The following is a 27,927-nucleotide window of genomic DNA, read 5'->3' on the forward strand; positions in this document are numbered from 1 at the left end:
CTGGATTGTCAGATTTATTCACATGCCTTGATTATAAGTTATTCATTGGAACACAGGAACAGTTTGGTTAAAAATTAAAACCTTCATTAAACTTCATGATTGCAAGTCACCATTCTGTGTAAAACAGACGATTCATGAATTACAAATGCTTCAAAAGATGTGTACATCTGAACCCTGAAAGCTATAATGAAAATCAGACATAGCAAAATCAGACAATATTAAATGGTTTTTAGCACCAAAATAAAAATAAATAAAAAAAAAAAAATTCAAGTCATCTAAAGCATAAAATTAGATCTCAATATTAAACAATCAGCAGCTGGAAACATTGGTACTAGTCAGTCACATGAAACAGTGATATTAACCAAACAGTATCACTGTTTTCATCTGGTTTCCTTCCCTTTCTTGAATCAGTACATTGATGCATTTAGTCAGACATGATTAACCATCGATCTAAAGAACGGTCCCTTTTCATTCCCTCATATCCACAAACAACACCTAATATTGCTGGGTTTTAGAAAAAACTTTGAAAACAATAAAAACCAAAGGCTGTCGGGTCTCCACTTAAAAATACTGATGTGAACTTCTCCATAATTTATGATTCAACTCATTAGAAAAATGTCAAAACAAAGCATGAAAGACCACATTTTAGTCCTCATTACAATGTCAGCATTAACATTTCTCTTACTGTACATGTTTTCTGCATTTGAAGCTTTGTCACAAAAAACTAATTATTTATACATCACCTGAACTAAATTGAACATGTTGAAAACTAAAAAAAAAAACAAAAAAGGCTGTGTACACTTTGGTTTTAGGCAACAAAAAAAACTTAACGTGCATTTCCTCACCAACAGGAGTGACAACCCTCTCTAACCTCAGTTCACATTCATAAAACATACATAGTGGTATTTTTACATTCTGTTTTTGTTGTGGTCTTCCTGCAGATCTGTGCACTGCTGTCTGGAGAGTTTCAGCTCATGATAACAAACCTGAACGTTTTTAAAAAGGTAATAATGAGCTGAAATCACTAATCTCTGATGTGATTTCCTTGTGAAAGAGTTAACTTGTCTTTGAAGAGGGAACAAAGCTCTTATTTATGGGTAACAACATTTCCATAAAGTCTGACCCTGGACTAGACCTGGGAACGGCAGCGTGTCATTGTCAATGATAAACATTTACTTTGACATGCAAATTAAAATACACAAATTGGTACAATTTCAGTTCCAAAATCAATTTGATTTTAAGACCATTTCTGTACAAAGTCCCTTAGCTCTTGTAAACAGGCCAGGAATATGTCACCTGTACAGGATCCACAGACCAGGGAGTCAATATGTGTCCCTGCCGAATGGCTTCACTGTCAAAAACCACTTTGACACAAGTTAAAAGCAGATAGGAAACATAAAAACATGCTGTTTAAACATCACAGGAAACAAACAGTCAGAGTCACAGAAGTTACTTTGTACTGAAGTGTGTTTGACTCGTCCCAGAGTGAGTAGTGCGTTTTAACTTAGTCTGAAGCAGTCGTATGACATGTCCAAGAGGTCTTGACTATTTCAATCTGTGTCATGAGATCCCGCTCCGTCTTATCCAGTTGTTCAGAATAGCAGTGCAGGCCTAAGCACCCCCTCTGTCTGTAATAACAAGGGCGCTGCCGTCTTCAGCTAACATGTCTGTTTTAGCTGGTAATGTCCTGATAGATGGAGTTTGTTGTAGTCAGGCCAAAGATGAAAGCTCCAATTGTAACCATGACGACACTGAACACTACCAGTCCATGCCAGCTGTAAACAAAGAGAAGCAATATTAGAGACAATAAGCAAACTGAAATCTGCTTTAAACATATTTTATATTGATATTGGATCAAATGTCTAAAGCACCAGGACTGCTCAAACTGAATACCATATTCTGTCTCTTCAGAATAAAACCAACAATTTATTATTATTGATTACTATTCTGATCAAACTACTTTCCTGGAATGAACTCAAGTCTATGAAATGCATCCCAGATCCAACAAACAGGCCAAAACCAGGAATTGTTCAGTGTGTTACCGACAGCAGAGGCACATCCTGGCATTACTGACGCTGTAAATAATTTTGTTTTGGTTTCACCATGAGTTTAGCAATTGGTAGATTATTCACATAGGTTATACTGGTAGAGACTACACTTAGGTTTTCATTTAAAAGGGTTAACAATTTCGCTTTTAGTATAATTTCAGGAATTAAACATAACACAGCTGCTGAATTTTCAGTCAATGAAATGAATGACAACATTTAAACTAAAATTATCCACACCTGATTAGTTTCTGTCAAATCTCTATTAATTTAATATGAAACGGTGAAAAACAGTTAAGGATTTTAAGAACTGTCATGTGAAAGAAAAGAGGGAAAAACCAAACATAAATCACAACAGATTCTATAGATCTGTCTGCTGAGTGTGCACCAGGCAACAGTTCAACACTAGCCAACTGTGTTAATGCATTTATGTCTAATACTGAGCAAATTTTATTAATTCAGTTTTATATTACACTTAAAACTGTGGTTTATGAAACAACACTGCACACTATTGATAAAAAGACATTTCTAATGAAACAGACATCCAACAATAAGCAGCGTCTCACCTGGCAGATCGACTGTCTGTCTCTGACAGTTTGGCTTGCATCAGACACAAACCTATTTGAGACATTGGAACAAAACGTTAAAGCGAGACAGTAAAATTGATCAAAAATGCAAATGAGTATAAAACAAAAGGGCAGAATTACCCGGAAAGACAAAGATAAAGCAGGCTGCCAGTCCTCCAATCAGTGAGATCACCCGACCAATATCTGGGGTGAAGAGGGCAAGGACGAGGGTGACGACAAACCAGACCAGAGTCTGCAGGATCCTCCGCCTCTGCTCACGACGAACACACACTTCTACTTGTTCACCTTGAAAACGCAGCCAAAGTCCTTCGACAACAGCCCTGGAAGGACATGATCACAGTACAAAATGAGTACATAAGAGAACATTTAATCAAATACTTTCCTTTATACAGCTTTATGTTTCTGTTTCTCCTCAGAGGTAAATATTGTGCTTTTTATTCCACTACATTTGTGTCACAGCTTTAGTTACTTTCCAGATCATACTTTTGCATCTCCTTCCTATTCCATGAAAACCATTTCTCTCCAAAAGTGTTGATTATGAATGTTTGTGATAAACAGAAGGACAAAGTGTTGTATTGCCAAATTTCTCAAGTGGTGGGTCATGACCCGGAAGTGTGTGGTTTATAAAGGTTGTTTAGGCAGCGTTTTACTCCTTTAAATTCAGTCTGATGCCTGACATGACTGTGTTAATAGATGTGTCAGAGTTTCTGGGCTTTGACCTTGGTAAATCGAACATTTATTGAAAGATGTTCATGGGTAAGATGTGGTGTGAATATGACCCTGAGTAAATTAATTATGGATTTACAAACAGTGAAAAAAAGGTACTGAAACACCAAGTGTGTGACATGTTGGAGCTAAACAATCAAGACTGAAATGTCATTTAGAAATGTGCACTGTTTTCTCACATCCAGTTTTTTAGACAGTGAAAACTCAACTGTGGCGTCAAACTATGTGTTATTAGTCATGTGTGTAATTATGTTTTTGAAGAAACTTAAAATGACTTTGACTATGTGCTTACAAGTCTATTTTTGATAAATACACTTGATTGGTTTGAATAATAGAAAAATGAGTTGCAACTTGATGACCACGAGAAATAGTAGATCCTCAAAAAGAGCTGCTGAGAACCACTGCTTTATGGGAAAATTTGCAAATTCTTCTCCTTCTTATGATAAATCTCACTTTTTCAGAAAATGAAATGTCACCAAACAAAAAACTGGCCTGTTTTCTCATTAAAGTTGACTTTTAATACATATATGTGACTCTACCATGACAGCGATGCTATAAACATATGATGATCTGATGCACTGATGTAGATTAAACTACCAACGGTGTTTATAGTAGTTAAATGAGGTCAACCTTCCATACACTATACCTTACAACATATGCCGCAGTAAAATTAAAAGAAAAAAACAACTTATTTTTAAGTACGTTTTACTGATAAAACAGACAATTGCGTGTAAAGGATCTGGATATTTCCTCCATCTCTGCTAAATACTGTTACTTAGAAGATGTCCCCTTGTTTTAATTGAACGACCTGAAACATGATATAAACTCTATTAACCTTTTTTACACGTTCTATTAGTAGAGGTTGGATGGTAGGCTGGGAATGAAGGAAGAAAGTGATGACAAGTAGAACCTGTTTAAATGTTCGCAGGAGCACTTGACAACACTTTTAAGACATTGAAACCAGATCCATTTTTTTATGCTACCCACCAGTTATTTGTAGAAACAGATAAATGTAGCACATCAAATCAGGTAAGTCAAAGCTGAAAAAGGAATTAGAGGTGTAACAGACTGCTTCATTCATCTTACCTTCCACAGAAGTGTAGAATTGGGTAGGAAGTGACCACACAGATGACAATGAAAGCTCTTGCGATAGCCACAGCAATGTCATTGGGCGGATATGACATCAACACATCCTGACTCACACTGGAGCCAAATGTTAGGTAACCACAGACGCCTGATCAACAAAACACGCACACCTCAGGCACAACAGTACTGACAATAATAATAATAATAATAATAATAATAACAATAATCCGTATCTGACTCACATGATGGACATTAAGGTGTTTGTTATCAGAATAATAAAGACAAGATTCTAACATATTTAACATGTGGATTGGTACATCCGAGATCAGAGCAGAGGATAATTTGCAGTGTGAATAATCAGTATTTAACTGAGTCACAGTTTACACAAGTGTACAGTCAAAAGACAGACACTTTTTGAAACCAGCTTCCAAACTTGTCAACATCTTTATATAGACGTTCTACTGTGCAGGTATATAAACAAAGTATTAGACACACAATGACAATACCTGTTCCCGTGTAAACAAAGAGGCAGATAATCATACTGAGCGTCACAACAACTCCCCAGGGTTTGATCCCTTTCCTGCTCATGCTGTTGAAGACCGGCACACAGCTGACATGACACTGTAACAGAGATAATTGAAAGAGGTTTTCCTAAACACTGAGCTTGGTGCATAATAAAAAGCACATCATTTTAACCTCTTAAATGCTAAACAAATGAAGAGATACCTGAAAACCAAAGCATATGGTGGGCATGGCATTGAACACTGCAGTCCAGGAAGCAGAACTGTAATAAACAATGATTTAGCAAATCAGGCAAAACAAGATGGCAAAGGTGCTGATGTTTATGTGACAATGATCAGCAAACGATGCTGAAATACCTGCTAAAATCTTAAAAAAAAACAAAAAAAAAAACACAAAAAAAACATTAAGAGCTAAATAAAGAAAGCATTATATGTGAAGGGCTCACCTTGGAGATATAAAACCTGGCATGACTTCTTTATCAGGCCAGATGTACTTTATGATGACCACTATGGTAACGTACCAGGTCCCCATGACACTCAGGGCACTATAATGATGGAAAAGACAACAATTCAGACATAATTATCGTGCATATTACAGGCTACGAAAAATTTACTTTTTTCAAACTAACATTTAGGACATCTGTACCTGGCATATTTCTGAAAGCCGATCTCTTTGGGGATGGACAGAGGGAGAATAACCAGAACTGCAGTAACAACGATGGTAAACTTGCGGTCAGTGTACCAGTACTCACTGACAGTACTATCCGCTTTATGAGCCACAGCTGCAACCACTACAACACAAAATAAAGATAAGAAATGAAATTTGACAGAAAAATCCAAATGAGAACAGAGAGTTACAATTGGAGTCGACTGGTGTACACACGGCAGACCTTAAGTAAAGTAAAAACTAAAGTCACAACTTCATCATTTATTTTATTTTTAACAGCTGAAAGGTCACAGTCAAGCTGAAAAACGGTCAAGAAGCAGGATTTCTATACTGTCAGCATGTCAATGCATGTAAAAATATGAGGGACTCACATGAGGCCAGGAGACACTTATTAAGCTAAAAAGCTGAGTAGTGTCATCCTCGATGCTCTTTGGCCTCATCAAGGATGTTTCAACCTTGTTTGAGGGTATTAAACACAACTACATAACACCTTCCTGTGTTCCAACACACAGATCACAGCTAAATGTTGGTAAAAACAGAAAAGTAATTGTATCAAACAGTATTGATGTTAATTTACAATTTATAACCGAAATATGGAATTTAGATCTATTAAAGATACTGAAGGAGCATGACCTATTTTCCATCACCATTAAGTAAATGTAACCTGTCTCTATACATGTAGCACACCACAAAACCCATACTCACAGCAATCCAGCTGATCTCCAATGACAATAAAGAAAGCAATGCAGGTGCCAAAGGTATAGATCGCAATGGCTACTTCACATAAAACTCCAGTGACTTTCCCACATGTGGCACGAACAACCTCCTGGTAGGTGCTTTCATTACTGACCTGAAGAAAACATATAAACACAAGTGAAAAAAAAAACCCAAAACAAAGAAAAACAAAAAAAATTAAAGTGACATTTTTCAGATAAAGGAACAGTCCTCTAAATGTTTTATTTTACTACCCATCATGTGCCCATTGTCTTTGCTGACAACAGTGAAACCAGTGTCATCTGCTGATAAAGCTCATAAAGTTCAAGGCATGAGGAAGTTCTCTAGTAACACAGTGGCCAAAGAGCGGAAGTGGATTTACAGCAAATGTCAAGTCAGACTTCAGATAAGGTCCTGAGATTAAATATTTAAATAAAATAAAACTAATCTTCAGCCATCTGGAGACAAAAATGTCTTGTCTTGCACATGTCATGCAGTTGTTGGGTTAAAGCATTTTATAAAGATAACACGGATTTTACACAATTGCAGTTTATGGGTAGAGTATTAATATCTTAGGTAAAACACAGTCAGAGTCAGTAATTCTCTTGGCCATATAGGCTTAAATAAAGACATTTTCACCCAACTCATAAAGCTGTATTTTTACACGTGGGTGATTCAGGAATCATTCATAAGACACAAGACACACTATAAACACAAACAGACAAAAGTGAAACTTAATGTAATTGTAATAACTCCATTTGCTTGGTATTTTAATGTGTAAAAGCACTGTATGTCACTAAGCTGCATGTCTTCAGGAAGTGAAAGCCTGGGATAAAACCACTGAAATAAGATCCTTTAACAGGAGATTGCTCCAGCAATAGCATCACTAATGAAGGAAAACTTTGAAGAGAGATCAGTGTTGTCAGATATGAGAGCTATGGTGGAGACTGGAGAGGAAAAAACAGAGACAAGTGAGTGATGAAAATAAAGAAGCCGGAATTTTAAGTCTCACTAACCTGGGAGCAGTAGCCGAGGGTCACCAAACCACTGATAATGAAGATCAGCATGAACTGCAGCAAAATAGACAGAAAGCATCACATTGTCGCTCCCCATAACAGGGTGTTTACCTCTGACTCGAGGTTAGAGACTGGTTTCAAACATCACAATGACCTCAGATTTTTGTCATTTAATTGATTTAAAGGTGTACAGGACTGCTCACCATTTGAAGCATCACTCCTGCTGTTACTCCTCCAGCCATATTGAAGGCTGCTGGGAAATTAAGTAGACCTGCTCCCAGTGCTGCATTGACAACAATAAAAACAGCTCCTATACACGACACACCACCGCTCCTCTGGTTCGTATCAAGATGCTGGACAGAATCCACACTGGGACTCTGCAGGAGCCATGCTCTCTCACCAGAGTCATTACTGCCAACACCAGCCCAGTCCTCAACATCGGTGTTAATCGCCATGAATCTGTGGGCTCAAGCTTTAAAATTTCAAAATTTATCAGAGTATAGCCGTGAAGGTATACCAAATCACGCAGCTGAAATTTTTCCAGTGTTTATAATCCCACAAGAGTCGGAGGGTTGCAAGTAGTTTGGCGTTATAACCACAGAGCCATTCAGTGATCTGTAACAAAAAAAAAAAATCAGGTTTCATTCAGAGATGCCCACACTGAAGAAAAAAAAACTGAACATAAATTACTAGAGGGTAGTTTTTTGGGGTTTCTTTCTGGTTTAGTTATTAAGTATTACTGTAAAGCACATACCATACTTTAATTCTGTTTCCTTTAAAGAACTATTAATTCTGAAACATTTGCCTAATGAATATACTCTATTCATAACAGCAATCTGCTTTAGTATTTTTTAATTTAACAATAAAGGGGTGTGAAGAGGATGTATTTTTCCTCCTAGATGTACATAAATATGTTGGCAACAATAATCAATAATTCAAGACAAATTTGGGTTGTACTGTATGGGTGTCAGTATTACAACTAATTCACTGTATGTGGATTTCATACCTTTATGTAGGACAAACATAATGTCTTCTTAATGGGAGTCACTTCACATCAGCCAGGAAACCTGTAAAAGGGGAGTAAAGACTAGTCAGGAACCAAATCCAGAATTAATATTGATCAAAGAAAAGAGGCTTACAAATACTGTGGAGTTAGTTGTATGGTATGTTTAATTGTGAAAGCCAGCTACCTAGAAATAAATTGGGCAGAATCATCATTTTTCCATCCACAGTGTGTCTTTGAGTAAATCACTGACTAATCAATCACGTTCACTTCAAAGTCTACAGAAACTGTGGAGGAAGTAGTGAAGCTAACGAGAAACAGGATGATGTCCAGCTGATCTCAATTTGTACACAGTCAGACCTTCAGATAGAAAATGGGGACTTAGCCTTTTACCTTACAATTCTAATGTTTTTCTCTTTGCTAACGTAGTATTACCTGGTGTATTACTACCAGATGTTACCAGGAGTCACTGCTTTGTTATTCAATGTCCCACAAAAAGCTAGCTAACAATCGTTATATTTGACTAAACACAAAACAGCAATAGAGCCAACTTTTCAGCGCAAACATCACATATTCAAATATACCAGTGTATTTTACCTTCGCTGTGCATTCGTTGATGGTTTCTGAGCCTTAGACGATGAAATGCTGACTGTTATCCACGGCTGCTTCAGTTAAATAGCCTCCACCGCAGAAAATGACTGAGCTGTCTGTGTTTTGGTCAAGAAGAGCGCAGAGGAGCATGTGACCATTCTCATGTGACAGTGATTATGGGTAATGTAGTACTCCGTGATTACATCATCAGCCCTGAAATTAGATCGGTTAAATTCATTATAAAATCCCTTATTTATTTTGTGGGTACACCGAAAAAATAAGAGCACTTGTATAAGGTGACATTTGATCATTTGACACAATTTTTTTTATTACTATACAAGTCTAATTGTAGTTTTCTCCTTCCCTTTGTATTTATCAGTTGTCAAGCCTTACAATGTATTTATTCGCACTTATTCGTGATGCTTTAGATACTTAAAATTATTGCTATGAGAAAACTGCCTGTAGTTTATGACTTTAAAATTGAAAATGCTGCTTATATTAATGGATTAATCTTTAAACAAGTCATGGAGTAATTTACAGTATATCTCAAATATTATCTTTGGTTGTTCTAATTTTACATACGTGAATACGGTCTTAAACAGAGGTGGATAATCCCAGCTCCATAGAGTAAAAGTCCTTACATGTTTTTGTTCCAACCACTCACTGAAACAGCCCATTTTGAAGAACAGCTCATCCAGGTAGATGGGATAATTAGTGGCATCACCTGTGTTAAGTGAACAGGTAGAACCAACACATGGCAAGGCTTTTACTCTGTGGAGCTGGGGTTACCCACCTCTGGTCTTAAATGCTAAAATCTTTTGAATATAATTCTGAAACATGTTATTTTTGTCGTATTTGACTTATTTAGTTCTATTATTTTCTGTCTTGTGAAGTTTTCCTCACATCATATTTTCATAAATAAGATTTAATGTATTTTGTGTCATTTGAAACCCTTAGATCAGGGGTCACCAACCCTGGGCCTCAAGATCTACTATCCTGCATGTTTTAGATGTATCCGTCTTCCAGCACACCTGACAGTCATTATCAAGCTTCTGCAGAGCTTGATGATAGGACTTATCATTTGAATAAGGTGTGCTGGAAGAGGGATACATCTAAAACATGCAGGACAGTAGATCTCAAGTACCAGAGTTGGTGACCCCTGCTTTAGAGCATAGGTTTTGACAAACATAACCATCAACAAAACACAATATAAAGTTCCATTTTCTAAAATTTGCCAGATGTATGTATAATTTAATATGTAATAAAATACAAGCATCCTTAAAATGTATTTGTCAAATATGTGTGCACATGTTCCATTCCACTGTTAAATGCATTATATTTTGTCATCCTATTCAGGTAGTCCAACTGCTTCAACTAGACAGCTGCTTCAACATAAAATGTGTCTTTTTACTCCGATGACTTCTGAAAATAATGTTACTCATTTTGAATTTTAGTTTTTCAAAAAACAAACTTACATTTCTCTGAAATTATACATCATCACATGGAGAAATAAGCAAAATCGGGTCATTTCTCTAGGATTTATTTTTTGTTCAATAAGGTACACGACCAATGATCCACTGTTTTATGACAGAATGTAAAACATTGAGGCAAAGTGCCAAGTTTTAGAAATGAACAGATTTGAAGGAAACACCACATTCCCAAATGCCATCTGTACGTTATAGTCCTCATGATGTACAGTTTCATACATTGAACCATGATGTTAGAATGACTGAACAGCGAGTGTTTATTTCATGAACTGTCCTCATCCCACGCAGGTACCCCACATGTTCAGCCACACAGACGTTTGTATTGATATGAGCAAACACAAACCCTCCATATGAAAAATTAAAACAGGGCAATCAATTTGGGGCATGAGTAAAGTATAAAAACATTTTTCTGTGCTGGAATTCATGTCATTTATTTATCGCTTTTCTTAACCAAGTTTAACTCTTTTGGTCTGTGTGCTTGTTGAAATGAAAGTTATTAAGGACTGTGAAACTGCTGCCATGTAACCAACACCCCCAAAATAATTCATACTGTTAAAGTATTGAATGAAAGGGCAAGATTTCAAAGAGATTTCCGGTGATTACATTACTGAAATTTGATAAGTTCTGATGAACGACAAGAGATAAGCCAGATGTTACCAGATAAACCCGCCTGATTGACCAACACCTATGAATAAAGTAAAGCCAAAAAGGTCAACTTAATCTTGAGAAATACAGTGCTTTACCACTTATAAAGTGCTAGAACTTCACCACTAAATTTAAGAAAAAAAAAAAAAAACTCACATTTTCTACAGGCTTTCACATAGCATCACAGATCTCAACTGAGTCTATCATCACCCCCATCTATCATCATCATTAATAACTGACCCATTGTCAATTATTAGTGATTTATAGCGAGTGGGCCCACTGAAGATAAATGTGCATTTTTAGGGTGAATGCTAAAGCACAGCCAACAGATGTTTACAAAAAAATAAATAAGCAAAGAGGAGACATCAGCTCAGTCAGAAAACTGGACAATCATGCCTTTCATAGCTTTACAGGGGTCTTTCTCAGTGAACCGTAAAGTAAAAGGTGACTGGAAACTAAAACTTTAAAGCAGCAACCGTTCCAACTGGGACAAAGTTGAAATTAAGATGAAATCCAATCAAGAAAATGTAACTAAATACTGAGCTCGTGTCTAAGGTGGAAAAGAGGAGACGGAACAGATGACACATGAAGCTCCTCTTCAACACTGCTGCAGTGATTCTGTAGCTCTGCTGGAAGGATCCACTCTACTTGGTGACGGCGTGGATCCCATGTGCCAGGTATGCCACGTTCCCAGAGGACACGCCAGCCATGGAAATTCTGCCATCCTTGGTCATGTACACAGAGAACTCCTTGGTCAGGCGTTCAACCTGCAGGGAAGAAAGTAAATGATTCAGGACTTTAGTACAGAAGTTCTAAAACAAAAAACAGAAAAAGGACAACAGCACAGAAATATGTTTAGTCATTGTCTCTTATGTGTTAATATCATCCTTGTGCTACTGAGTAAAAAAAATTCTCATTTTTTTATGATGAGCTATTAATAGCTTGTAGAATAACAGCCAATCACTGTCATTTTTCAGATTGGAGCTAATGAAAGCCTCTTTTTATCGTTTCTTTTTAAGAAACGATAAAGAGAAAGATCAATGGTCTTATAAGAGACCTAAACAAATCTACTAAAAAGCAGAAAGTTACAAATAAGTTTAATGCAAAAGCTTTACTTTATGATTGTGTTTTGATTTTATAGGTGTCAGGAAAATTGTTGTATCACCATATTTAATGCTGGGAATTATAAAAAGGGCCTGTTTTGGTAAAGCATATTTTTCATCTTCTATTTTCAGAATCATGAACAAATGCACGAAACCAAAAAGAACCATTATTTTCTTTCTCAGGCTCAACTGTTGTACAAAAATCAAATACACAAATAATCCCCCATATTGTTGCTATTAATAACGTATTCCCTCATTATGATACAGATATTTTCTTATACTTTCCAATACATCTTCATAAGTTGTCAATCTTGCTGTTCTGGATGTAAAACTTGTCATTTAATGTTATTTTTCTACCATTCTTCAATGAAGTCCAAGACTGGGATGTCCTTCTGTACCTGTTCAGGTTTGAGGCCTGTGAAGCAAAACATCCCGATCTGGTCGATGACATGCTGCCAGTTGTGGGTGGAGCCCTCCTTCTTCAGACCATCCACCAGCTGTTCTCTCATCTTGATGATACGGTTGGCCATTCCATGGACCTCCTCCAACCTGCAAGAAAAGACCAAGGGAAAAACAGATCAGGCATGATACATTTTTGCAAAAATCAGCACGTATTATTTGTATAATGCCAGTTTTTAACTGGCAGTTCATACCACAGTGCGCGCAGCTCTGGTGTGTTGAGGATAGTTGTTGCAATTCTGGCACCGTTCATTGGTGGGTTGGAATAAATTGGCCTAATGAGAATCTTAAGCTGAGACTCCACTCTCTTTGCCTCATCAGCATCCTTACACACCACAGTGAAGCCTCCCACACGTTCACCTGTGAATATCAACAAAATTTACAAATTGTTTTGTGTGTGTGTGTGTGTGTGGGGGGGGGGGGGGACGGGACTCATATCTGTTAAAACAAGACATGTTTAAGAAATGTCAAAGTTGTTAGTACTTTTAAACAGTTTTCAAAGCCTGTTAAAAAACAAATGTCCACTGGGTGGTGGTAAAACACAAAGTAAGGCTCATCCAGTCTTGAAGATTTTCATTCATGAAGTCTCATTCATTCATGAAGACATTCAGTGAGTTTTAATGCATCTTAATTTAAATGTTTTTAATTTAGGTTTAAGCTAACATCAGCTGAAATTATACCTCAAAATGACCACATTCATATATAGTCTGTCCAGCACCAGTGGGCATTACTGTACATATATACATTTAATTTCAATCAGAGGTAGTGAATTGTGACTGACCATAGAGACCCATGTTCTTGGCGAATGACTGGGACAGCACAATATTGTGACCCTGTTCAATGAAGTGGCGAACAGCCCAGGCGTCACGGTCAATGTCTCCACTGGCAAAGCCCTGATAAGCCATGTCGAAGAACACCAGCAGGTTCCTATTCTAAAAGGCGAAAACAAAGGAGTCAAACATCAGACGCAGAGAAGAGGTCGATTACCTGTCAAGTGATAACAGCCAGATACAATACAGTCATTATCAGCTGTGGCTTTTGAACCTTTTAAACACTGTCTGATTTTGAGATAAAGAATGCATTTTCCTGGGAGTCAAACTACATCTAGTGATTTATTTCATTATTTATTTAATCTGTTGATTATCTTTCTGATTAAGTCAATTGCTTCTTTGGTCTATACAATGAAATAATAAACCCAGGACACCAGGTCATGTCCTCAAATTTGTTTTTGGTTAAACACACATAATGTAAACCTTTCACTGCAGAAGCTGGAGTCAGAATATTTTTGGTTTAGTTAAAGGAATAAATCAAATTTGAAGCCAGTTACCTGTTATTAACTCTCCACTTGACTGCTTTACTGAGATCATCACTACTCACTTTTACAAGTTCAGCAATCTCCTTCCACTGCTCAGGCTTGGGGTCGACACCGGTGGGGTTGTGGGCACAAGCATGCAACAGGATCACACTCTGCTCTGGGATTTTCTGTGACATAAAAGACAAATTCATGTATGTTAAATAAATAAACATGACACCTCCATTGACTTCAGCATAAATAAACTGATGACAAAAATACAAAAACAAAAAATACAAATTTGCTGAAGTGGAAAACCTGAATGACTGGAGCATTATAAAGGAAACAATCGACAGCTCTGCACAAAACTACATAAACATCCAAGACTGCATCTCCTGTGATTTCAGATCATATAGGAGGTGGAAACTGAGGATGTTGGTTTAAGTTTTCAATGAGATGCTCTAAAATCCCTCTAAGAACATAACAGATCAGACTACCTGTCACATGACTTACAGAGATGTCCTCGAGAGCCCCTTTGAAGTCAAAGCCACAAGTGGACGGGTCGTAGTATCGGTATGCTTTCAGCTGCATGCCAGCATCTCTGAAGATGGGTGTGTGGTTTCCCCAGGACGGTTTGGGCAGATATACGTCGCGGGGACCTCCATGGAAACGAGACTGTGCCACAAGGAAATGATCAGATTAGGATGCCTGAACAGCATAAATATTTGTTTGCCAAATGACTGATAAACAAGGACCTCACCAAAAAGTTAGCGCCAATGCGCAGAGATCCAGTTCCTGAGATGGTCTGGACAGTGATGCTCTGTTTAGAAATGATGAGACGAGTGCATGTTAAGGTGAAAATGGCTGTTTCCACTGGACATGAAAGGGTCACCTTACTTTAAAGGGGTCATATTTTGCTAAACCCACTTTTATAAGTCTTTGGTACATTTATTTGTGTATTTGGACCTTAATAGTTCAAAAAGTTTGAATTTGAACCCTCCAGGTGCTGCAAAGCTATCTTTATATTAATTTTGGCAAAAATCAAGTGGATTTCTACAACTAGTTTGAATTCCTGATTAATTTGTTGTGTCTATAACTAGTTACATCACAACATTTGCACATATAAGGTCAAGACTTCCAAGGAACATTTCTCTGAGTATGTCATAATTGTTTATCAGGAGAAGCAGCTGTAGTCCATACTGGAAATATGTCCAAACTTTGAGCCGATTATCTAAAATGTTCAGTTGTTGGCTGAATGAGACAGAGCAGCACAGCCAACAACTTGGACGGGGTGGGGCGTGAAGTGGCTCATGTGCATTTAAAGGGCCAGTGCTCTAAACGCCCTTTCTGATGTCATTACTCAGAAATAGGGTTGAAGATGGACCTGTGGAGTTTAATTAATGACGAATTCAGATGCAAGTATAGCATTTACAGTTTATGTAGACCACAGGGAAATGTTTTAAAATGCATAATTCCATTTAAAAAAAAAAAAAGCAAAATATCACTCCTTTAAATTAATTTCTTTCAAACTTACTTACCCTGCCAGTCTTCAGAACCTCATTATCAGAACCAAGAGCCAGCTGGGCACAGGCTTTGGAAAATTCTCCCAAACCACCAATGGGAAGGTACTCCTTATCCAGCTGTTTGGCTGCAATCAGAGCCTCTGCCTAAAGGAGGAGACAAAGGCAACATGGAAAAAAATTAACAGTTCGTTGAATTTACATCGTTGCTGATAAAAATTCATTGTAGTACTGTTATTTATACAGCTATTTATACTGTAATTTATAAGTGAAATGCATGTTTGTCAGTAGCAGAGACTTATGATCAGCCACAAACACACAATTGACCACATTTATCCTAAGTAGAGCCAGCTTCAGCAAACACAAACATAGCCCCACCACTGGTAGTTTCTGGTCAGACAGGAGGGCCCCATTGCAAGATCTGGCTTAGGGCCTCCCTGAGGTTAAGGCCATTTGTGCTCACGGTACAAATCATTTTGGGAGTTATTCTGAGGTCATTTCCCCCACTGCTAAACTGGAACTAACAGTCCCTCTCAACCTGCTAAATCTCCTTTTTAACTCATGGTAATGAAGGAGAACAGCTCTTCTCTCTGAAGTCATTATCATAAGACATTTAGGCACCTTGCGGACACAGCTGAGCACAAATGGCTTTCCCTGGTCATCCCTGTAGGCTCCCACACCCAGGTTCATCTTCTTGGGGTTGGTGTCCTTCTTGAAGGCCTCAGTCACCCCCAGGATGGGATCAGGGGGACCCATCTGCACACCACCCCACCATGAGCTGCAAAGACAAAATCAGATGAATAAAAGTAGTGACAATACCTGAGAGTGGATGAGGTAAATAACATAAATATCACGGTGTAATAATAAAATATACTGCTTCTTTAGAGTTTGTGACCTCAGCTGACACTGATGTAATAACCATATTAGCCATGGCCCTGTGACAAACTGGACACTAATGCTGAGCTTAAGTACTCATGTGATCTGAGGATACTACACTGACGTAGAGACACATGCACAACACATGCTCAGTGGGCACCAGTTTCATGCAACAAACATTTTAATCCAGAAAGAAAGTCCAGAGTCTAAAACCACCGCTAGAGGTAAACTCAGCAGAAGTTCCATAATATTCCTGAAACTGCTGCTGTTTAATAACGCACAATCATCTTGTTAGTAAATTCCCTAAGTTTAGTTCTGTGTGAGAAGTCATGTGTCACATATCTGCATGTACTTCACCCTTAATTGTTGTCTTTGTGTTACATTTTCCTCAAAGCCAGCACAACACATTCAACAAACTAAAAGCACTGTAACAGATACAAAATATTTTAGACTGAAAATAGTCACTGATAATTTGTTAGTATTAAGGACTGCTTAGAGCTGTTCTAAATTCAGATAATTACAAAAAGACTTCAGGAAAATTACACCTGCAACAAGTAAAATCAGCGTAACTGAGTAAATCCAGAATGAAAATGTGTTTCATATTACACACCCTCACCTGCGTCACTGACCATGAAGTTCAAAGCAAATCATGTACATAGTTGTGGGTTACACTGTGTACTTGGATTAGAACCACTGAAAACTTGTGACATGCAACAAATCACGTACACAAGCTTAAAATAAAAGTAAATCTATGCTACAAGACAATAAAAAAAAAAACACAAAATCCAACCACTAATGAAGTAATGAACAGTGAAGCAGATCACAGTGTATTGATGACTTTAATACTAATTATGAAGTTAGTTTGTCATTGTGAGTTATTACTAGTATTACTGTAACCTTTTCAACTTCAGATTAATGAAATTAGATATGTGGTCACAGGTCCCCTTTAGAAACAAGGGTTGTTGCATGTTGGGACCTTCACTACACTGCTGCTCACATATTGTCTCAGGTTTCTTATACTTTCAAACCCTTCAAAGTTTGTGGCTAAATTTAGTCCTGAACGCTTTTGCAAAGGCCAAAAGTCTCCATTCACCTACTAATCCCAAAAAAATATAGAATTTTATATTTCAGAGTAGTTTAACGAAGGAGTTATACATTTAACACATAAAAACTGAGCAGCATGAAATATCTGTTAAAAAAAAAAAAAAAGGTTGTATTTGCCAAGTTACACCTTACAGTTGTGCCTTGAAGATAGTACTGTAGTGTTTAATCCACACACATACTACAGAGCATAGATAATACTAAGCACTATTTTGTCACTATTACGTAATCAAAAAGAAAAACTCTCAAAGGCATACGTCTGTTCACATTGTAATGATCAGACTATATTATTTCTGACTAATTTTGAGGTTGTAGTTTGTGAAAACCACTAAACTTATATGTTCCTGTATGTGATTTTGTCTGTCATTACACTTTTGATCTTAGAGTTAAAACATTCATACAAAATTAAGATTGTTAAGATTTATTAATTGGTACAATATGCAATATCAGATCTTTCTTGTTATTATCTATTAGAAGCAGCAAAATGCAACCTCTAAAAGGGCATTTAGGTTCAAGTGGTCACAGTCTCAGTATGCATGAAGAACCTTTGAACAGTGAACTGTATCTTTCAGTACATGTTTATGTAAACATCACGCCAACTGACAGTTATCAGGGGTCAATAGACCAAAGGGCCTTAAGGTCTGTGGAGAGGACTGCAAGCTCTAATAGGGTCTTGTCTGTCACATTTACGTCAGTAAAACTAATAATTATCAACACAATCTTCTTAAAGGATGAAAAGTAAACGTAGTCATTGTGAAGTTAAATGATCCCTGTTAGTGTGTTACAATTACATATTACATGTTTTTGGGCTCATTTTACTGCCCCTGCTGCATTCTCATATGATACATTTTGCTGCTGTAGATGTTTAAAGTTGCTCATTTTAACTACTTGGTTGTTTAATCTACTGCCTCAGCATCATATTCTGTGAGATCATATGTTTATATAGTGCTAATGTGTGAGGACCATGCATCTCCAAAATGTCAACTTTTCATGAACTCATAAAAACAGGTCTATTATCAGTTTTGAGACAATGTATTTTATCCAAAAGGGTATGTAAAGAGTTTATTGAGCTCAGGAAAGATCAGAATTAGAGACTCAACCCATAAAGAAATCATTACTTTATCCCAAACACATGAAATCCACACATTTGAGGATATGAGGGGGATGAATAACTAATCTAGAAAGTGACTAAAGCTGATGTAGAGTGGAAAGCACAATTCTCATTTCTCAGGTGTGGAAAGTAAGTTTAAGTTGCTTAAAATAGAAATATTTAATTGTCACACTTTAGTCTTAAAGTACAGAACGTTTGTAAAAGCATGATTTACTTTTCATAATTGATCTATAGGAGACGTTTAAAGCCCATGCCATTTAATGTCGTTCTAACACGCGTCACGTGGAAATACGATAGCACCCTGACGGAAAAAGAAACTAAACTTTACACCGGAGGAGATAGAGACTGAACATGTGCACATACAAATATAACAAACAGGCGAAGGCTATATTAAATACTCTGTCCCTCTGAAATGTATTAACTCTTTATCAACATTAGGCATAAGTCTATTTGCCCTCCAAGCAGACCCTGAAAGGACACCAGAGCGTCTGACATCCTTGCCGGTAGAAATCAGCCAATCAGGTGCCGCAGGCGGGACGTGACAACCAATCAGCCCAAAGGACCACACCAACTACGACAAGTCGCTTAGCTCAAACTGTGCGAAAACGAGCGGCGAATGACAGTAACGTAAACCCTTAAAATATATCGTGTTTGAAATGACAAAAGCGTGAAATCGTGGACACACTTACAGAATATTTAAAGGGAACGTTTTAAGGCCTGATCGGACCGTCACTCTTTCACACACCCTGATGGCTACTCAACCGGGACTTGTGTCGTTGACATGTTAACATGACTTTCAACAGTCGGCTTCACTGATAGTACAGAGTTTAACTAAGGTCAATGCAGTGTGAACCAGACAGGATGTGTGGCACGACAGGTGTTGACCTGCGAGTTATTAAAACACGGGCGTTAACATGAACCTAGCAGCACCTTCAGATAAGCTAGCGGTGTACAGCGTGGATCCAGCACAGTGGGGCCTAAGGAGACCATTTGACCCCTGTGTGCGCGAGCTAACCACTAAGTCTATACTAACTATCCATACAACACATAGACGTCAAAGTTTATTAGTTAAAATGGTGGCGGTAATCTTAAAATAACAGTCAGGTTTGCTTTAAAAACTAAGGTGACAGTCATCTTCATACGACAACTGTGTCTAAATAGGATTTTGCGGCTCATATTTGTACGGTTTGCAGATATTTACCTTTGGCGGGTGGACAGAACTCCCAGGGACGGGGAAATGTTCCCCAAAGAGTAGAGTATCTTGTTGGATTTGAGCAGAGCCATCGCTGTGGTGCGTTTGGGAGTCGAGCCTTACGGGATGTGGACGGATGTGAAGGGCAGGCACGACCACGGCACGGATGCACGTCTACAGTACGAGCTGACGTCAGAGCAAGCCGTACAGACGCAACCAGTACGTAGACCTGAGATTATAATCTGATTGTTAGTCCTGACAACATCTTCTGTTTCAGAAGGATCATAGATGGTCAGAGAAAAACCAAAACTACGGTAGCTCATACAGTTTAAAATGTAAAGTCGGTTTATATTTCTCCTTATATGTGAGAGTAACCAGCTGATTTAATTTAATCACCTGTCTTTGATGGTCAAGTAATTTAAAAAAAAAAAAAAAAGGTAAAAACAAATAAAATTAGTACATTTAAGAAAAAAAAATCATAAGTAAATACGTTCTGTGGTTTATTTGATAGTGTAGACCAAAAGAAAAAATACTATAATTACTGCAATACAAAATTATACTAGTTGTGGATCTCCAAGGAAAATTCTGACAATATTTATTGTTATATTTTTAAAATTATATCGTGACAAATATTAGCATTTTATTGCTCACTCCAAAGTGAAAATACAGAATAAAAATGTATATAAGAAATGAGATATTTAAAATTGTATAAATGTATACAACTGTAACTCCACATGCTGTTAAAATTAAGAGACAATTATTTGGATTATTTTGAATATTTTATGGAAAGCAAAGAAATAGGATCACAGGGCAAAAAGTCATCAAGGAGAAAAACTACTGCTACTACTAGTAGTAGTAATAATAATAATAATAACAACAATAATCATAATCAAAATAATAAAAAAAAATATTTTGTCTTAATCAATACGCATGTAATAAAGACCTGTAGTGAACATCTCAGGGGACATGTTGAACATTCTGAATCCACTATTAATGCATTGGGACAGAGGTTGCCAGGCTGTTTCTTGGAAGAGGGTTTTATATCCTTTTAAAGATAAAGTTGATAAAGTAGTCTACTACTGTGTTGCATAATTTAAAGACCATATATTGGTCCTTCCATGTCTTATCAGCCAGAGCCTGATTTGTTGAGACACATAGCAGGCAAAAACTCCTCAGCTACAAGTGCCCACAAAAACAATATCCACAGTTACTGTACATAAGTGCATAATCTACAGTGAGTTCCTTAACAGTAAGAATGGACAAAGCTGATACCTGATAAATAGGAAGTCTACAATTGATACTTCTGCATGATCTTATGACAAACAACTGAAGAACCATCTCTGTGTCAAGAAATGTCTGAAATAATAACCATTCGGTCTTCAGTGACTTGTCTTCTCCACTTGAGGGCAGTATCACATAACCTTCTTTATGAGTCAGAGGAGCATGTTACAGGTATTCTGGTTTATTCATGCTTGTTCATTGTTTTAGTTCACACTCTGTCCATACAGGTCAGACTTAAACTCTAAAGTATTCAACTGTATTAATGTGTTTGCAGTCAGAAAATGAATGCCCTTCACAGAATGGGTTCAACTGGTGAAATGTACACATATTCTCCCAATATATCTAGTCTTCAGGAGGGAAAAATATAACTCAGTAACAGTACATCATTGTCAGTCTGTGAGCTTTGTTATTTATTATACTTTTTCTACTGGGGTAGAAAAGTTTTTGACATATCCGGAAGGGTTTCCACATTAAGTCAACATGAAAGGCTGTAAGAGGCCATCTAAATTCACTAGAACAACAATTTCAGGTTCACTCAATTTGTGCACAGAGGTCTGGAGAAACATCACATGGCACAGTTTGGAACTTCATGAAACATTTTCCTGCTAAACACACCCTTTCTTTGGGCACAGTAACACAGTGACAAAACTGGACACATGCTCGATTTGCCCATGTGGGGAGGAGATATGGCTATTTCTGGGAAACCCATCATTGGGCAGAAAGCTGCTTTCACACATTCAGTGGAATTATAGTGAAACAGCTAGGAGCTACATTTAATTTAGCCTTTTCAATCATTTACTCTGTGACATGTCCAGTGGTGCTTTTGTGTTGTTATCTCATTAGTATAAGCAATTGACGTGCGATTTGACATCCCAGTGTGCACTACTATATATTAATCTGTCAGCCATTAAACCTCAGGATAGTATAGATATGATTAAAATCTTTGAATATTACCACAGCCCAAATTAATCCTGACACTACAAAGAGAATTGCTCTGCATGTGGCCATAAACCTTCTTTACTGATGACAGTTTAATATTTAGTGGCAAAGTAATAGGAGGTTGAGGGAAAAGGCATTAAAAATAAAGAGTACAGTAACAAAAGAATGGATTAAAAAAATGATAGGAGAGAAATGCTCTTGACTCTAATGCTCACAGCTTAGATTGTGCTTTTTAAACCTACTTAGATGCTCTTGAAACATTTACTGCAACTTATTTTTAGGAAGATTTTAGGTTTCCAAACATGCACACACACATTTATAGGAATACAAATTAATGCACAGACCTTTGGACTCCCTGTACAGTTAATGGTCAATAGGCTTGTGTGAGAACAGATGATGATGATGACGATTAAATATTAAGCAGCAGCACTAAACCATTAGATATTATTTCACTTAATAATACTTGGCACAATCTGATTTAATCCTGGATGTCCTCTTTGCTGCATCTCACTGCTGCATCTCACGTCATATGAAACATTATGTTGCATGCAAAGATTTTTCACTTTTTTTTTTTTCATTGTAATAGAATCAACCTTTTAAGTATTCACTGTAATGAAAAAAAGAGGTTGAAAAACATTTTATAAACATTTGTCAAACTTTTTAAAATGCTTATAGTGTGGTATGTACAAAATGTAAAACAAGAAAGAATTCATGCAATATGCATAAAAATGCATCTGTAGTCCTAATAAAAAATATTCGACCCCTTGGATGTTATTTTTTTCCTGTTATTGATTAAAAATGTAATTGTGGTCACTAAAATTTGTTTTTTTTTTTACAAGAGTTTACAACAAAAAGATCTCTTTAATTTCAAAGTGAAAACAAATTCCTGCAAATAATATTAATTCATTAAGTATATATGATGTCAAATAAGTAATTACATAGATATTCAATCCCTAAAAGTGACAGAAGTCCAGCCAATGGTGCTAGTAAACTTGTAATAGTGAAGGAGATCACAGTGAAAGTATCTTAACACCATGAATACAAAATAACACTTGGCTCTGAGAAAAAGTTTTTGAAAAGTATGAGTCAGGGGGTGGATACAATTACATTTCAAGTCACTGCACGCGCATTGGAGTTCAGTTAAATCTATCATTAAGAAATGGAAGAAATATGTGAGGTGTAAATTTACCTAGAGCAGGTTGTCCTGAAAAGATGAGAGACTGTGAAGAAGGAGACTAGTGGAGAAGGCTGCAAAGACACCCATGACTACACTGCAGGAGGTAAAAGCTTCAGCAACTCAGATGGGGAGACCATGTTTACAACTGTCAAAGCTTTATGGGGGAGTGAAAAAGAGAAAACCACTGTTGAAGAAAGCTGGGCTAGGGTTCACCCAAAGGCATGTGAGAGACTCCAAGATCAACTGGAAGAAGGTTATTTGGTTTGATGAAACCAGAACAGAGCTTTTTTCCTGTCAGACTAGATGCTACATTGAGTGAACACTGGACACCTCCGCAACCACAACATCCCACTGTGAAGCATGGTGGTGGCAGTGTCACACAGTTTGGATGCTCCTAAGTAGCAGGCTCTGAAAGAATTGTAAAGGTAGAGGGTGAAATGAATGTAAAATACAGTATAGGGAAATCTGGACAATCAGATTCAGTCTGGAAGAGGTCTGTGACTTGTGATGATTTATTTTCCAGAAAGACAATGACATGAAGCATACAGTGAACGTTACACGGGATGATTTAAAGTCAATATTTTGGAGCGGCTAAGTCAAACTCCAAACCTGTGGCTGGACTTGCAAAAGGCTGTTCACACCTCAGAGCCACAACAAAACTATCACACACAACAAGTATGGCTAACCAAAATGAATTATAAGTGATAAAAGAAAGCAAAATAATCCAACTAAAAGACAAGAACCAAAACTGAAACCATACCTGGCCAAATGACTCAAAGCACAAAGGAACAAAAGGTCTGGGCTGTGCTGCTGAATGAACAGGGAAGAGGGAGAGGCTGAATGCCTCTCAGGTGTTATTGAAGTTTTGCACAAACATCACATGATCACGTGGTTTTTTGTTTACGACACTATATTGGTAGGCAAGCTTTCCTTGGATCGTACAGCATGTTAAACGATGGACCTGCTAAACTCCTGTGTGCCGTTTATTACTTAGCTTTCTCCAAGTATAAGTTAAGCAGAAAGAGTGCTCGGTTCCATTGGTGGCAGCGGTGGTTCTGTTCTGCCAACCGCTGTTTATAGTTATTACCACAGTTAGTGTAGCTTCTCAGTATAGTTAGCCTGCATGTCTGTTGCGCTTCGTGGCATGGAAAAAAAGAATTGTCATCATGTGGTGCGGTGATGAAGACCCCTTTAAACCTACCAGGAGGGCTTCCCCTGGCCTATCACCCTATAGAGACAGAGTGATTGTGGATCTACCTGCCCCCTTTGCCAGCGATGGCAGCCAGAGTTTCCTCAGCTGGGTGAGGCAGATGGAAGTGGCAGTCGAAGCTACAGCGGGTAACACCAGTGAGTTCAGCTGGAGCTGGTGAGAATACCCCCCACCCGTCTGTGCAAGTCTGCTTTTCTACTATGGGACAGCCTTCCCAATGCGGCCAAGTCAAATTATGCGGCCGTGACAGAGAAGATGGGATCGGCTTTTGGACAGATACAGTTAATGGACCGTTTTAGAGCTAACATATCGGCTCCTTCATGAGTTCCGGGGCAGAGCCTGGAAGTGTACGCGGCTGATGTGAGCCGGCTAGTAGCTGGTACTCATGTTTTTGCCTCTGAGTTGCCTGCGCATCACTGTTGTTTGTAAACATTCAAACTCATCTATGTTGCCTTTATCACAAGCAGACATACTCGCAAATAATAAAACACACAAACACGAGTCCAAAGAAAAACGCGATATAAAGCAACAGTTCTGACTTTCTGGATGCAGATAGCGTGCCTACCAATATGGCGGTGTAAACAACAATCACATGACCAGTGACGTCAGCTGCAAGTCCTCAATGGCAACACCCCAGGTGATTGCAGGAGAATGGATTGGATTTGGATTTATATAGCGCCTTTCTAGACACCATTACATTATTGACCCATTATTCATTCACTCTCACATTCTGGTGGTGGTAAACTACATCTGGGACAGACTGACAGAAGCATGGCTGCCAATTTGCGCCTACGACTCCTCCGACCACCACCAAGCATTCATACACCAGTGTGAGTGGCACTGGAGGCATTGAGGGTGAAGTGTCTTGCCCAGGGACACAACAGACTGACTAGGACAGAGCGGGATTCGAACCGCCAACCCTTCGGTTATTGGATGACCTGCTCTACCACCTGAGCCACAGCCGCACCCCAGAGACAGAGCAGCTGCAGGCCCTAGAGCTAGAGCAACTAGAAAAAAAACTAAGAAAAAGAAAGGCTGGGCCATGACACGATCCCCTTTCAAACTAACAGAGCTAAAACAGTTTTACAAAGAAGAACTGAGTAAAACTGCAGCGTCTAGATATGCAAGACTGACTGAGACCAATTCACACTGACTCAGTGCTGTGATTGTAGTCAAAAGTCAACAGATAGAGACTGACTGAAAGAGAGTGAACATTTACAAAGTCACTTATTTTACGTTATATATTTTCTATTGATTGGCATGACTGTACAAATTAAATTTTTGTTGTTATTTTTGGGCACATTCTTGTTAAAAATACTCACACACAAACAACCATGACAAGTTTTCCCTTTTTGTAAGTAATAAAATAGGAAAACATTTAAGGGATGAGGTATTTTTTGACAGCATTCTACACACATTGTGAATATACAGCAAATATGCAGTAAAATATGGGTGTAGGTTTCATTTGTAGATTAAAGGGGAGGACATTTCATGGATTAAACACTTAATTTCCTCTACTCTGATGAATTTTTATGCATCTGTTTCTATATTTTCAAGACCAGTTCATGGTGGAAATGTTTTATTCATGTAAAGCAGTGGTTTAGGCTACTTTTTCAGCTAGAAAACCAAAAGAGAAATGTCCCAGGACCCAGACTTTAAAAAAAAAAAATTATACAGCCTGTAAAAAGTACAGCGAACCATGAATCTCAATGTGACACATATTTCATTGTAAAAGTATATCACAAAAATAAACAAATTTAATATAATGCTATGTTTATCACTACTTCATAATTAATTTGCATTTAGCATGGGGATGGATGTAAAAGTAACAATGTGAAAATGCTTACCAAGCACATTTTTCAGAAGAATGACTGTTTGAAAAAACTAAATTAAAAATAAAAATCCTGCACTGTTTTTTGGGGGGTGTAAATGTATGGGACTACATCCTATAGAATACAATAATCATAAAACATATTGTATGTTTGTCTCTACAATCATGTGAACATCTTCATTTAGTGTTTAATATCATTCATTTTCACTACCATTTGACAAAAGGCCAAAGTAAAACTAGCACCTGTTTTCATCATAGTTTTTACAGCCAGTAATTTGGAAGGAAAACAGACTAAAACAGCATTACTTGAGAAATGGCTCAGTCATTGTAAAACCAGGCACGTCCACGGTTCACCTACGCAGGTGTTTTCAGGTTCTGCTGATTAGAAGTCATCTCTGGACTGGCCAATTCCACAGCAGACACTAGGACTTGTCATATTAGCACAAGTGTTACTACTAATGTTGCCTTTCTATTTTAGTCATTGTGGTCCTGTTGAGTCCTGACAGTGAGCTGAAGTGAAGCAGCCAAATAGAAATAGTCTTATTAATTTTAGCATAAACAGCCGTTCTTTTCTCCTGTGCATGTCCAGCTGTCTGTCTGTCTGTTACAAAGGCCTTTTGTGTGGATGTGTAGAAACTGACATGTCTCTTTGTTACCATTGTTTTACCTGGACATTTCATTCTTTTTATGGTCCTCACTGATGCTCTCAACAGAGGTTCTGATCGAAAAGTGAAAATACCTGAGGAAAAAGAATCCATGTATCCATTCATTTGAATTTATATACCACTGCAATAACACATGTCCACATATATCAGACATGTATTGAAATGTTAGTTTTTTATTTCATTGTACATATGTCATTTACATCTTCCTTGGTAACATTTCCACTTTAGTCTGCATTTCACTGTAGACTGTGTGATCTGAACTCTGAATATTTTTGCATTGTTTCAATACAAATGCATTCAATCATCACCTGTTCCAAAATTCATGAATACCTCTCTATCACTGTTCACCAGCAGCAAAATTCTGTACGACTGCAAATTTTGCAGACATTTAGCTCCGGTGCTCAAGACAAAACCAAACAAAATGTAGAACACTGTAGATGGAAAAGTCACCGTATGATGAAAATGACAAAAGAAGTTGTTCTGATTTTAGAGAGTTTACACATTTTCTTTGCAGATATTATTCACTGTATTGAATTGATTTGTGCAAAAAAAACATGTAATTGAAAACATTTTTCAGTATTATAGATTGGCAAATATTATTTGTGGATGACTGTAGGGGTAGGTAGTGAGGTACAATAAAGGCATTTTATTGTGTTATTTATTTATTGGTGTTTTGATTATATTTTACATTGAGTAACACAGTTGTCCTATGGCAGAGAACATATAGTCACCTACTGACAAACAAACGATGTTAACCTAAACATAACCTACTTGGCAGAGGAAGAAACGTCTTTTAATGCATGATTGAGTGAATATGACATAATGACTATAATGATGCAGATGATGTAATGAAACACTAACAGTAGAACAGCCCTGTTTCACTGCGGAGTTTAATGATCAATATAATGAGGTTGAAGTTTGACATATGTAAGTAGCTACTGCTACTTACATAATATGTAAATCTTGACACTCTACTCATTTGTGTGTGTGTGTGTGTGTGTGTATGTGTGTGTGTGTGTGTGTGTGTGTGTGTGTGTTCAGCTGTACGGAGGCTAAACAGCAGAGGGAATCTCATCTGTCTGT

At 37.5% G+C, this 27,927-nt stretch overlaps 2 protein-coding genes across 3 annotated transcripts; both read right to left on the minus strand.

Annotated features, from left to right (window-relative positions):
- Window position 1: 1 nt before the first annotated feature.
- On the minus strand, window positions 2–9,107 carry slc38a7 (solute carrier family 38 member 7). Of its 2 annotated transcripts, XM_030131280.1 has the most exons (13): window positions 8,963–9,107; window positions 8,369–8,429; window positions 7,566–7,977; window positions 7,363–7,416; window positions 6,338–6,482; window positions 5,612–5,756; window positions 5,412–5,510; window positions 5,171–5,228; window positions 4,951–5,065; window positions 4,445–4,592; window positions 2,753–2,952; window positions 2,612–2,663; window positions 2–1,775 (listed from the first exon to the last, which is right to left on the minus strand). In XM_030131280.1, the coding sequence occupies exons 3-13, from the start codon at window positions 7,815–7,817 to the stop codon at window positions 1,673–1,675; spliced, it is 1,371 nt and encodes a 456-aa protein (XP_029987140.1). In that variant the 5' UTR covers window positions 7,818–7,977; window positions 8,369–8,429; window positions 8,963–9,107; the 3' UTR covers window positions 2–1,672. The 2 variants fall into 2 exon arrangements, with proteins under 2 accessions (XP_029987140.1, XP_029987141.1); XM_030131281.1 differs by lacking the exon at window positions 8,369–8,429 and having other exon boundaries at window positions 8,963–9,100.
- A 1,373-nt stretch (window positions 9,108–10,480) lies between these two features.
- On the minus strand, window positions 10,481–19,907 carry got2b (glutamic-oxaloacetic transaminase 2b, mitochondrial). Its single transcript, XM_030131283.1, has 10 exons — window positions 19,751–19,907; window positions 16,083–16,239; window positions 15,480–15,608; window positions 14,702–14,761; window positions 14,455–14,616; window positions 14,028–14,132; window positions 13,432–13,582; window positions 12,845–13,010; window positions 12,590–12,740; window positions 10,481–11,855 (listed from the first exon to the last, which is right to left on the minus strand). The coding sequence occupies exons 1-10, from the start codon at window positions 19,831–19,833 to the stop codon at window positions 11,733–11,735; spliced, it is 1,287 nt and encodes a 428-aa protein (XP_029987143.1). The 5' UTR covers window positions 19,834–19,907; the 3' UTR covers window positions 10,481–11,732.
- Between the last annotated feature and the right edge of the window lie 8,020 nt (window positions 19,908–27,927).

This window comes from Sphaeramia orbicularis, chromosome 3 (assembly GCF_902148855.1).
Source record: "Sphaeramia orbicularis chromosome 3, fSphaOr1.1, whole genome shotgun sequence".
Classification (NCBI taxonomy): Eukaryota; Metazoa; Chordata; class Actinopteri; order Kurtiformes; family Apogonidae; genus Sphaeramia; species Sphaeramia orbicularis.